This window comes from Sciurus vulgaris (genome assembly GCF_902686455.1).
Source record: "Sciurus vulgaris genome assembly, chromosome: 4".
Taxonomy (NCBI): Eukaryota; Metazoa; Chordata; class Mammalia; order Rodentia; family Sciuridae; genus Sciurus; species Sciurus vulgaris.
In genome coordinates this window covers 30,426,278-30,439,072 of record NC_136464.1, presented here as the reverse complement: position 1 = coordinate 30,439,072, position 12,795 = coordinate 30,426,278, and the positions used below count along the sequence as shown (strand labels likewise).

General features: G+C 37.0%; 1 protein-coding gene across 4 annotated transcripts in view; it reads right to left on the bottom strand.

Moving 5' to 3' along the window:
- Positions 1–12,795, bottom strand: part of HPSE2 (heparanase 2 (inactive)) — an 830,988-nt gene that overhangs the window by 159,638 nt on the left and 658,555 nt on the right. For all 4 annotated transcript variants that reach the window (XM_079137838.1, XM_079137839.1, XM_079137841.1 and 1 more), the window contains one exon: positions 2,049–2,142. In XM_079137838.1, the coding sequence (XP_078993964.1) occupies positions 2,049–2,142 (94 nt within the window). The remainder of the gene's footprint in view (positions 1–2,048; positions 2,143–12,795) is intronic.

The window sequence follows — 12,795 nt, the reverse complement described above, 5'->3', positions numbered from 1 at the left end:
GTGAGATTAGGAATCTGTAGTATTCAATAGGTTGACATTCTGTCACATTAGGTAATATGTTTCATGTTGCTCAAAGTAAGTATTAAAACTTAAAACTAAGTTCCTTGAGGGCAGAGGTCACATCTTATTCCATTCTGTACCCTTAGCATCTGGCATTTTGCCTAGTACTTGCTAAGTGCTTAGTAAATATTTTCACTAATTGAATGTCAAACAGAGATTGGTAGAAATATTTTAAATCGTTTACTTCCTCTTGGCTAGTAGAAGGCAGTGACAGAAAAGGATGCTGGCCAATGTACCTGGTCCCAGGAGGAATCAGACCAGAAATCAGTAGTCCTGGGGTTCTCAGCCTCTAAAATCCCATGAGAACAAGAAGACTCAATAGACTGTAATCTGAGTGTGATAATGGTATGAATAAGAAAACAAGGTACACACTTCTATTTCACCTTTCAAAGGCAGTTTTTATAATTGCTTTAAATAGGATTTTCTTAAATGAGCTATTAATTCATTTGCCCATTCATTCCATATTTACTGAGGGCCCACCTATTGAGATTTGTTTTATCCTCTCAAAAGATAGTGGAATATTATAGGATCCCCATTTCCTGAAAACTGACTGGGCAACAAAAGATGTGCTATCTTACAGAGACTCATGGAAATTATAGGCATAAAATCCTCACAAATCAGAATTAAATAATCCAGTGTATCTCAAAATGTGATCCTAGGACAAAATGCATGTAGAATTACTAGACCAAAAATTTTAAAGACAGATTTCTGTGATCTCTATTTTTAGTATGGTTGAGATATAGAGATCTTACACACAAACTCCCATGAAAAAGGGAATAACATAGTAAACCTATCCCTTCCTTGCTAAACTCAAAATTTAGAAACAAACTATGAAAATATTTGTTATTAAAATAGAGAACATTTTAAACAATTTATAGTTGCATTTAATTTTGAAAGGACTATGTTGGAGGGATGCAGAAAACTTGAATTTTTTTGACTTTGGAATATTTCCCATGTGGAGTCTTTATTTCTTAATTTTATTTTTGTTTTAATTAACTTGTAATAATTATACATATTTATTGCATGCTGCATGATATTTTAATATATGTATAAAACTTGTACTGATCAAATAAGAGTAATTAGCATTTCTATCTTTTTATCATTGCTTTATGTTTGGAGCTTCCAAGCTCCTCTCTTCTAGCTCTTCATAAAATATATAACAGATTATTGTGAACTATGATCACCCTACTGAACTGTAGAACACTAGGACTTATTCTTCTTATTTAACTGTGTTTTGGTACCTGTTACACAGTTTCCCTTTATTCCCCTTTTTGTCCCCTTTTCCTAGGCAGTAGTAGTTGCCATTCTATACTTTTCTAGTTAAGATAAACTTTTAAGCTTTTACAAATGAGAGGGAACATGCAGCCCTTGTCTCTCTGGCTTATTTCACTTAATGTTCTCCAGTTCCATCCACTTTGCCACACATGACAGGATTTCATTATTTTTTTATTGCTGAATGATAGTCTATTGTTAGAATGTTATAAAACTTCTTTATCTATTCATCTGTTGATGGATAAATGGACACCATGTTGATTTCCTATCTTGGCTACTGTCAATAGTGCTATAAACATGGAAGTGCAGGTAATTCTTTGATATGTTGATCTCATTTCCTTTGGATGTATACCCAGAAGAGGGATAGCTGGATCATAGATCTATTTCTAGTTTTTCAGGAACCTCACACTCTTGTTCAAAATGGCTATACTAATTTTCATTCTCACCAACAGTGTATAAGAATTCCCTTTTCTCCACATCCTTATCAACATTTGTTAAAAGAGAGAAGTTTCTAAACTTTGATATGGCACATACAAACCCTTCTGAATTTGAAAAACAATAAAAAAACAATCATCCATTGTGAGAGGGAGCTCTTGCCCCTGCATTGTACTATTTTTCTACACTGGTTCCCACAATGAAGTACAGCTGGGAACCCTGTAACCTTTTCCTTGCTTTACCCCCAAACTCACTCTTCTACCCAGGATACTTTTACTTACTTTCTGAATTTTCCTAATCTGGTCAGAGAGTGTGTCTAACAGGCGAGTTTTCAGGAAGTCCATCACCTTGACCACCCGGCCATCAATGTAGCAACTGGAATAAAAATAAAATAAGAATCAGATATAATCTTGAGCGGGGGGTTATAAGTATACTTCTCCAGTCAGAGGTCTCTACTGCTGAGGATGCTGAGGAGACAGCCCAGGGTTCCACTTGGCTCTCATCCTGAAAGATTTTGATCTGGGGTACTTTTCAAACCAATAATATACTTTTTAATATTCGCCATTTTCATTTCCACTTGTAGGCTAATACTGTGATTTTTTTTCAACCTTTGTCATGTGAAACTCCATTGCTGGCTCTGTGGGAACTTACAGAAATTCCATTACACAGCTGGATAATGGGAAAAATTGACTTTTTTTCCTGTAGGAAAGTGACTTCACACTCATATCTTCCCCTTCCACAGCCCTACCTTAAAGTAATAAAAGTATGTGTATTTCCAAGGAATACTCAAACGTCTTGAGTGGTTTTCAAACATGTAAATAACATTAACACCAAAGCAGCAACCTGATTCAGTGTAGCAAGGTGGGTCTCAAATATTTCCAGTCTCCAGCTGGCTTCCCTGGCAAGATACCTTAGTCAACCTTTTCCCACTCTCTCAGGGATGAATGAATGAGCGAATAAATGAACAAGCATACAAATAAATAAATAGTAAAAATTAAAGTCCAAGAGCCCTCTCCTAAAGTAGTAAAGAGCTGGCACCCATTGGGTTTTGCTTTGGGTTTGGTTTTTATTAGGTGGCTAAAGAGAAACATCAAGTGCTAATACAATATTATGAACATTTAACAAAAATGGGTCTGTCAGCATTATGGGGGTCTCCTCTGTGAGTCCCCATTTTGAAAATTAAACTGAGACTGACCCCAAGTGAGGTGTCCTTCATTACCTCAAACCTTCCCTCATCCTCATCTTTGCAAAATTCTGAATTAAGTCAGTTTCTAAACACTGGGTACCTTGTGTGACCCAGTAAGGTCTCCTTGGTAGATGGCTAGTGATAGATTTTTTAAAAAAACTTTTAATAAAAGATCTACCCATCAGTACATACTATAGAACTATGTGAAAATTATCTTTAATGTTAAATTCCCATACAACATGTGATGTATTGGAATTGTTAGGTTTTTAAATCTTTTTATTGTAAAGCAGGTGTTGGGTGAGTCCACTTACTGAGATCCCCTAGGCCTCCCTTATCATTTCAAGACATTTCCACAGAATTCAATGTTTAAATCATTGGTAAGAAGACCTTATGCAGTTACATGGTCTCTATGAGCCTCAGTTTCTCTTTTTTTCTTCTTTTCCTCTTCCTCCTCCTCCTCTTCCTCCTCCAACTTCTTTCTCTTTTGTGGTGTGTGTGTGTGTGTGTGTGTGTGTGTGTGTTGCTGGGGACTGAACCCAGAGCCTCACTCATGTTAGGCAAGCATTCTACCACTGAGTTACATCTGTAGCCCTTTTAAGTTTTTATTTTGAGATGGGGTCTCACTAAGTTGTGTGGGCTGGCCTCAAACTTGCCATCCTTCTGCCTCAGCCTCCCACAGATGGGACTATAGGTGTGCACAACCACACCCAGCTCAATTTTCTTATTTTTTAAAAAGGGCTAACACATCCATTCCTCCAGATCAATTGCAAATTAAGGAGATAATGAGACTAAAACACCTGGCATACAGTAGATACCCAAAAGCTTTTAGTTCTTTTCTAATTTTTCTAGTTTTCAGTTCACAAATATGGGGTTATAAGGAATAGGGAACTGATTGACAAGATTATGTGTAAGTATAGAATTCTAAAAAAGTGGAAATGCTGTCCCAGAGGGTACATATTTTAAAATTTTATGATGGTTACTTAAGGAATAAAACAAAGAATGATACGGTATTTCACTTCACCCATGGTATAGATGCTAGGGCTCAGATTCAACAGGCTTTATTATATGCAACACACAGTGCCAGGCATGTCCATTTCCTTAAGATCTCTTACAACTTCTTCCTGTTAGTACTTCAGTATTAGCACCTCTGATTTTTTTTTTTTTTTTTTTTTAGAAGTTGAGATAGATGGTGTATTACATGAAAGCCAGGCAAATTGGGACAGAGTAGCATTAAATTAACAATAGTTTCTGCAATGCTAATTTAATACACATTTGAAGACAAGAATACTTGTTACATATTATACAGTGAGTAGGCATATGGCAAACACTGTAATTATTCTTTTATTATTTAATAAAACATACAATTTCCTCTTTTCCCTTTGTTAGTTCCCAGTAAATATAAAAAGGGTTGGTGTTCATAATTTTCACCAGTAACACATACAGTTTAAAACTTATTGAGATTAAAAAAATGCCAGATGTAGCTTTTCAATATGCAGGATTCCCTCACTAGCCCACCTGATCCATGCCCCATGGATCAGGGGACTGAACTGCAGGTTCAGGTTCCTTCGCTTTTCTTCACCTTTCTTTTATCATTTTTCTCAAAGTTTTCTCTACAATTTAAAAACCCTGGTTCAATCGTTTTGCCACTTACTACCCATGTGATACTGGATTTCCCTTTCTTTAAGAGTGGTTTAAAAAGAATCCAGACCTATAGTATTTCCACAGGGTTACTTTACTGACCAAATAAGGAAAAATGCTGGCCACAGGGCCTGGCATATCAAAGGCAAATAGCAAAAAAACAAATCTCCTCTGTCAGGTTCCTTACAGACCTAATGTAGCAGAAACTTAGACAAAAAGGCGATAGGTAGGGTGGGCAGGGGAAGCCTATCTCTAGAGAGGAGTGTAATTATCCACTGTAGGATTTGAAGAAGGGAAGAACTGAGCAGGGTTTCCAGCAGGTGGGAGGCAGAGGGGAGTCTATTCCCTGTAACTGTCCACTTAATGACTAACATTCTGTTTTTCTGGATCCAGGAGGCTTCATGTACACATCAGAAAAGAGCTCCAATAAAAACTTTGACTTGAGCTTTTTAGAGTCTACTCTTGACCTAATTGTTAACCTACCAAGCTGAATTCAATTATTCTCAGTCAGTTTTGAGCTACTCCTGAAGGCTGTGAATTGGATACAAGCAGGGAAAGCTACAGGTAGGGAAACCAGTGGACAAAGTTATCTCAATAGTGCAGGCAGGCAGTGATCTGGGTCTCAATAAGGGAGGTCACAAAAGAAGTAAGAGAGGCTATGAAGGAAAGAATTCAAAGTGCTTGTCGAGGGTGAGAGCAAGAAAGGGACTCAGTGAGGGCTATGTGCTTTTCAGAGAGAATGTTCTGAAGGATACTGGTGCCAAGGACATGTAGGTTCCTCAGACTGTGGTACAGATTTTCAAGGGTGAAAAATAGGATTCTGTTTGAGATACCAAAGATAACACAAAGTATCAAGTAGGAAATATATACTAAGTAGCTGGATATGAGGAGTTACACAGAAAAGTTGAGATGACGTGTTTACCTGGGGCTCTTCTTCAGCTTACATGTAATGCGTAAACCATGGCTAAGGAGGAGCTCTCTAAGCAAATAAGTTAACAGGGATATCAGAGACCCTTTGAAATGCTTCTGAAGTATAGTCCAGGGGATTGCCTCCACCTTTAGCCCAGTTAAGGACCCCTTCCCATCACAGCATCTTTTTAATAACCTTGATCTGAGTTCAATTCACATTTGGGTGTCAAAGGGATCCTCATATTATATTGAGAAGTTTCAGCAACTTTACAACTTTATACTTACATTCATATTGTACTATGGAAATGGGAACTTTGGCCACCAGAACTTGGTATTACTTTTGATAGAGGGGGTAATTTAACCAGAGAGTATGCATCTAATAAATTCCCAAGTCTCTTTGCTGAATAACGTTGGACAGTTAGCCTCTCTGCATTTACCCCTTGAAATGGTGATACTTCTGAGAAAACATTCAGTATGGGCAATCTGTGGCTATGAAAATTCCTGCCTGTTTCAGAGGTTTGGTTCTGATGGTGTCTCTCCGTAGGGAGGACCCAATATATCATATAAATTTGGGCATGAAGGAGGTGAAGTAGTCTGTGGTGACCATTTGGTAACAATAAATTGCTAAACAATACAATATTAGTGATTTCTTTCTTTCTAGTGGGGGAGTGCAGAGGATTGAACCCAGGCCCAAATACATGCTAGACAAGTGCTCCACCACTGAGTTAAATGCCCAGTTTCAGTGATGGTGATTTCTAACAAAGCCTGTGTAAAAAGAAGTAGAGCTAAATTACAACTGAATGTCCATTGATCTGGGACCAACTCTCTGCTTTTCTTTCTCATTGGGAAGATAAACATGATTCTCACCTTTATCTCACCAGTCTCCCCAGGAGTTAATTAATTACTTTAGTAATGGCTACAAAGGACTCTGAAGACCAAATAAATCAGAGGAAAAGAAAGAATTGGGGGGAGGGAGAGGGAAACGAATGATCAGTTAGAGGTATTCTGGCAACTTCCACATAAATCCTGGCAGGCAGGATGATTTTAGAATCACCTACACTCCTGCTTTTAGGTAAATCACAGTCCTCCTTCAAGTTTTCTAGAAACTTCAGCATCTCTTAGGATCATTCCACTAGTGACTAAGCTGTTCACCTAAAAGCTGAAGCCAAGAAAGGCAGCGCTGTAATAACCTTTTTGGCAACTATTACAAATACAATAAGGATGAAACCTTCATGCATGGTCAAATAATTTGTCTTGCTCATGACAGCAGCCTTCGTTCCTGTCTCCAGATTGGCAGTTCTCATCAAGCATACATCAGGAAAGCGGCAAGGACAGCAGAGTATACAAAGCAAATTTAACCACTTACCAATTTTTTACCAACTCTTTTGTCCACCTGAGATTTAAATTTTATTTCTTGTATAATACACTTCACCTTGGTTTATTTGAAAAGGTGCCCTTTAGTTTTTATTATAAAAGAAACAAATGCTCATTGTGCACCAATTAGAAAATAAACACAAAAATATAAAATGAAAAATCCCACCTATAAGCTTAACACCTAGAGAGAACCACTGTCAACATTTTCTGCATATTATTCCAGAGTTTTCAAAGTTAATACACATAAAATTTCCTCTACTTAGTTACTTAAAATCTATTCTAGATACTATTTCTACTAGCATATAAACTTAAAACTGCCCCAACTAAGCTATCCAAGATCATCTACAGGGACACTGAAAGAACATTAGAGCTTCCAGGTCAAAGCACCTTGCTCCTATTTTAATTCCATTCTGGACATTTAGGGATTCTCTACCAGGTTCAGGTCTTACTTCCTTTCTGACTCTGTCAGCCAGGCTTTAATCTAAATGCCATCTCACCCACCCCCTTCCCTACACCCTAGATGCAGTCTTCAGAATTGTGCTACAATTAGCCACTTATGCCCATTACCCTTTTAAAACATTTAATGAGGGAAGTTTGTTGGCTTCAGGGGCAGCTGGTTTTGTTTACCTGGCCTTTTACTTTAAGAGGAAAAACCTTTGCCCCTTATTTTCTGACCCCTTCTTTTATTTCAGGTAATTACATTAGTGCTGGCTTCCCAATGCTTAGGAATTTCCGGACTTATTTTGCTGCCTGCTGCTTTCAAGGAGGAGGGGCAGTCTACTCAGAATTTTAACACCAAGCCTGTTGACTGGGCAGGTTATTCCATAAAAATCGGGGCTTTCCTCACCGAAGGGAGAGAAGCTTGGATAATCATTAGAACAACCCTGTTGACCTATAAAACCTATTCTGACACCTTGAAGCTGAACACTCGAGAAGGCTGACTTAAGTCTCTATAAAGCTTTATAAATTGCCCTTGCCCCTCCTCCAAAAGCATCACCCTGGGCTCCTGGGGAGCACATTCTTCATCCAGCCTGCCATGGGGCTTTCCTTCTTGGGCTACATTATTCTTCATCTTTTCTGCCATCGGTCAACCTTCCTATCCTGTATTCAGAACTACTTTGGGCTAGAAAGTTTAGATGGAATAATGCAGTTACAAAGAAAGATCCTAGACAATATAGATGTTTCTGTGACTTGCTTAAATGGGTATGTGTAAATCCATGCAGGAGTCATCCAGCAGACTAGAATGGTGGAGTTCAGGAATTTGAAAGAGTCTGGGAAAACGCTGTAGAAAAATGGTACAAGTAAAGGTCAAGGTTTCGGGCAACCCCCCACACAAATAATGGGTACTCAAAAGTATACTTAATGAAACAATGAGTGCCTGTATGATTTAAGCCACAAGGAGCCACAGGGGTGGCTCTGAGGCTCAAGGGCCCCACTACCAATCCTGTCTCTCTCTCAACTCCTTGTACACTTTGGGTCCTGACCCTCAAGTACAGATCGTTTTCCCTCATGTATCCAGGGTTGTGTGTGAAAAGAGGCTGTGTCTTGGCAGAGGCTCAAACAGCTGGACCTTGATCCCAACAGTACTGAAGACAGCGGTACAGGAAGTTGAGAATGGAATAGGGTGGGGAAATCCTATGCAGCTTCATCATGGGAGTGGGCTCTGAGGAGGGCACCTTTGAGGTTTCTCAGCATAGTAGCAGGTGATGGCACCAGAGTTGGATCCATATGTTTTGGGCCTAAAACTTACACAATTTGTGGGATCCTCTTTAAGAAAAAATCAGATGTACAAAACACAAAATTAGGTTTTAAAGTAAATATTTACATAGAATGACAAAATAAATCATAACAAACTCCCTGAAACTTAGAGAATCAAATATCTTCTTTCTGGGAGCGCTTTAGGCAATTTATCAGAAATATGTACATAGAAATGTTTCCCGATAGCAGCCTTTCCACATCCTCTCACCACTAAAATAATCTACAATTCTTAGCAACTGCCAGCTCTCATAGGAATCAAAGCAAGAGAGGGGCCCAAAGCTTAATTCATTAGCTTTCTGGTAAATTTAACTGTGGGGGATCAATAACAGGAGTAACAGGGTATAAGTTGCCAGAACCCAATCATCTATGTAGAACTTTTTTAAAAATCCAGTATTTGTAAATTGGTATTGTTCACACAGTTACCACCCACAACCTTTCCCTGACCTCTTTTCATATAATGGTTATTGTTTGTGGCAGAATAGCACAACTTAACTGTAACTAAATTACTGCAGTACTAACTGAAAGAACTTAGAAAGGAGAAGGAGGGAGAGAGGAACCTTTTATGTATTAAGTTTCTTTTTATTTGCTAGCTATTTCACATATAGTGTCATTTAATCCTCATGAATACTTAGAAACTATGGCTCATAGAAATTCAGTAAGTAGGAAACCAGAGACAAGGTAGGTGCTAAGTAACAAATATCCTAAATCCTTCCCTCTAATCTGCCAAATGCCTGAGCATGACTGAGTATTGCGCCTACTGTGTCCTAAAATCAAGTGCAATTGCTTTTCAACTGCCTTTAGTCTTGCCTATTTCAACCATCTTGACTCCTAAACAGTATTTGACTAAACTCAAATTTCTCACAAAAGCAGAATAACTGCAACACAATAAAAGCAAAACCAAAACAATAACAAAATAAAAAATGTGGGAAGCTTAAGTAAAGGCGTGGAAGTAGTATATCTCTACTTTTTTTGCACAAACATTATTCAACGTAGTTTAGTCATTGTTATGTGAAGAAAAGAGGGCTCCGTGGTCAAGTAAGTTTAGAAAATGTTGGGTTAAAACCAAATTAAAAAGTACTTTCTCTCCAGTCATGACAGAATAGCTGGTATTGGAATTACCCTATGGCACAAACAACCAGAAATCTAAGACAAATGTACAAATCAACTGTTGGTAAGAATTCTAAAGCAACCAACTTGGGCTGGGGTGTTGAGGTTGGGGAAGCACATGAGGTGACCCCCACATTCATCTGGGCTTGATCCCTTGAATAGGGTGGAGACAGTTCACTGACTATCAAATATTTGTGCTTCCTTTCCATGGTGCAAAGCTATCTCCAAGAAGCAGCTTCCTGGTCTGAACCTGTATTTTTTTGCCCCTCTCACATGCCAAAGTAACATGAGCAGAAATCATGTGTCCCTTCATGACCCAAACAGCTACAGATGTGTGTCATTCTGGGCAGAGATAAAGAAGCTATCTCTTTCTTAAGTGTCTTTCCCTGTGTTGCTAGATGAATGGAAAAGTTGAGGAGAAGCCCCAAGATGGGGACTTATTTGTGAAAACAATTCATGTTATATTAAGTACTACATGAGTATTTATTACAGCAAAATTCTATTACGCCAAACAATCTGTTTTGCCAACAGGTTGTAATAAACAGGTTTTCCTTTGAGATGATATGGTTGTTGGTATGAAAATTAAAAAGGTTAACCTAGAGAACTCACTTCTAATTCTAGTTTGAACTGAATGAGTGTCTGTCAGAGATTAGCTGAATAATAACAATATTCATTCTAATACCACACAAGAACAATTCCTGAAGGGAAAGATCATTCTTATTCTTGTACACTGAGACAAACTAAGGCTTAGTAAAAGCACAGTGACTAAGGTGATTACCAATGACCAAAGAGGACATGAGATCCAGAATGTTGGAAGGGAGGTCAATTAATAAGGGTCACATATCAGTCAGCCTTTTGACTCTACATCAAATAGTATCTAGTAGGCTTCCAGATACCTCAGTTTTTCCTCTCAGGACACCTCTTGTTTGAGGTAGATTTATGGAGACATTGTCATTGTTTCAGTTTCTCAGTGAGGACATAAATCACTTGTGCTAACCTGTATGCATCATATATGCAGGAAGACCAGAGGCTCATTCTGCATTCTGGTGCTTATATCTAGACACTCTGTATTCAAAAAGGCACACTCCCCCTCCCCCACTGCTTCTCTAGCTATGCTCACCAACACCTGTATATTTTAGTTCCTGCACACAATTTTATTCCCAGAAAACTCAAGGTTATAGAGCTATACCTTCTTGAAGGATGTTCACTATGTGGAATATTGAATCAAAAGAAAATCTTTTATCAATATTATTTTCATTACAATTGCCACTTCTCTGCTTTGAAGAAAACCTGGCTGTCACTATATAAAACATTTTAAGGAATTATTTGCTATGAATATACATGTATACCACACATGCATGTGCTTATACATGTGCAAAGAGAGAAAGAGACTGAAAGGGGGAGAGAGATCCATTTACCAGTTAGGTTTGAAGACCAGAATAAATATAAAGTTGTTTTCTGTGTATGGAATGTGAATTGACCTCCAGAGAAACCACTTCTGCTAGGATATTTAGAATTTTATATTTCAGAATTTGCCATTTTGTGTTAATTTGAGAAATATTAATATTCTAAAATAAAGCATATTTTCCTTTAGATGAACTGCTGTATTTTTTTGATTTATAATTTTAAATAGAATAACTTCATGATCCTATAGCAAAAATATATATGCATTTTGAAACTTTACCATAACAAAAAAAAAAACAAAGAAGTTTAATAATCACAGCAAATTCCAATGTGCTTTTACCAACACTTAGTAAAATTGTGACAGACATGTTTTTATAAATAAAGCTATATATACACACTTAAATATGCATAATGAAAAGATATAAATCATTTTAGAACAATGTTATGATCCCATAGATGCTATTTTCTCAATAAAATGGATCAAACTTAATAGTATTTGAAAGTAATAAAAGCAAGTTGTTTTAAAAATAATTGATGAATAAAAGATATTAGTTCCTGAAAGCATTTTTTTTAATGAAAAAAATTTAAAGGATGGAGTTCTAGCTTTTGCTTTACTTATGTTCAACTTCAGACTATATATTCCAGTTGCTTGTTGTGAAAGATAATGGTAATTGTTCCCTTTCTTTACACACTGACAGCCCATCAGTAGGTGTTAAAATTTGTGCTTCAGCCATCTAACATAATTTAGAAAACTCAAAAGAAGTAGTCCATTGTACTGATTCATCTTTTACCTTTCTGTTTTTCTTTCTTTCCTTCTGATGTTCCAAGTTTCCTTCTTTTATCATTTCCTTTCTTCTTAGAAAATTTACTTTAGCCATTCTTCTGCTAACAAGTTCTTTTAGTTTTTCTTATCTGAAAAGTTTTGATTTCTTCATCATTACTGACAGCTATTTTCACTGGATATAAGATTCTAGGTTGATAATTCTTTTCCTTCATCATTAAAAAATGTCAGGTCATTTCCTTCTAGCCCATGGTTTCTTATGGAAAAGTCTGATTTTGTTTGAATTGGGATTTATTTATTTATTTATTTGCACATAGGTATAGTGACATTTTCCCTCGCATCATTTTTCCTTACCTTTGGTTTTCATAAGTTTGATGTGCATTGGTTTGGATATATCTGAATTTATCTGTTTGGGTTTTACTCAACTTCTTGAATTTATAGGTTTTTATTGTTTGCCAAGTTTGGAAGTTTCCAGCCATTATTTCCTGGAGGAGTACTTTTTTTAGTCTTACCCAATTTCTCCTCCTGTTCTGAGACTTCAATGCTATAAATATTAGGTCGTTTTAGTCCTACATATCCCATCATCCTTCAAGAAGGTATAGCTCGATAACCTTGAGTTTTCTGGGAATAAAATTGTGTGCAGGAACTTCATGGTTTCCCCCTAGTCAACATTCTCTCTGGTGTTCAGATGGATAATTTGTTATTTTATCTTAAAGTTCACTGATTTCTTCCTTCTATCTCTTCCAGTCTGCTGTTGAACACACCCACCAAGTTTTCTATTTCAGTTTTTGTGTTTTTCAATACAAAAATTTTAAATTTCCATTTGGTCTTTGTATCTGTTATTTCTTTTCTTTTCTTTTTTTTTTTTTTT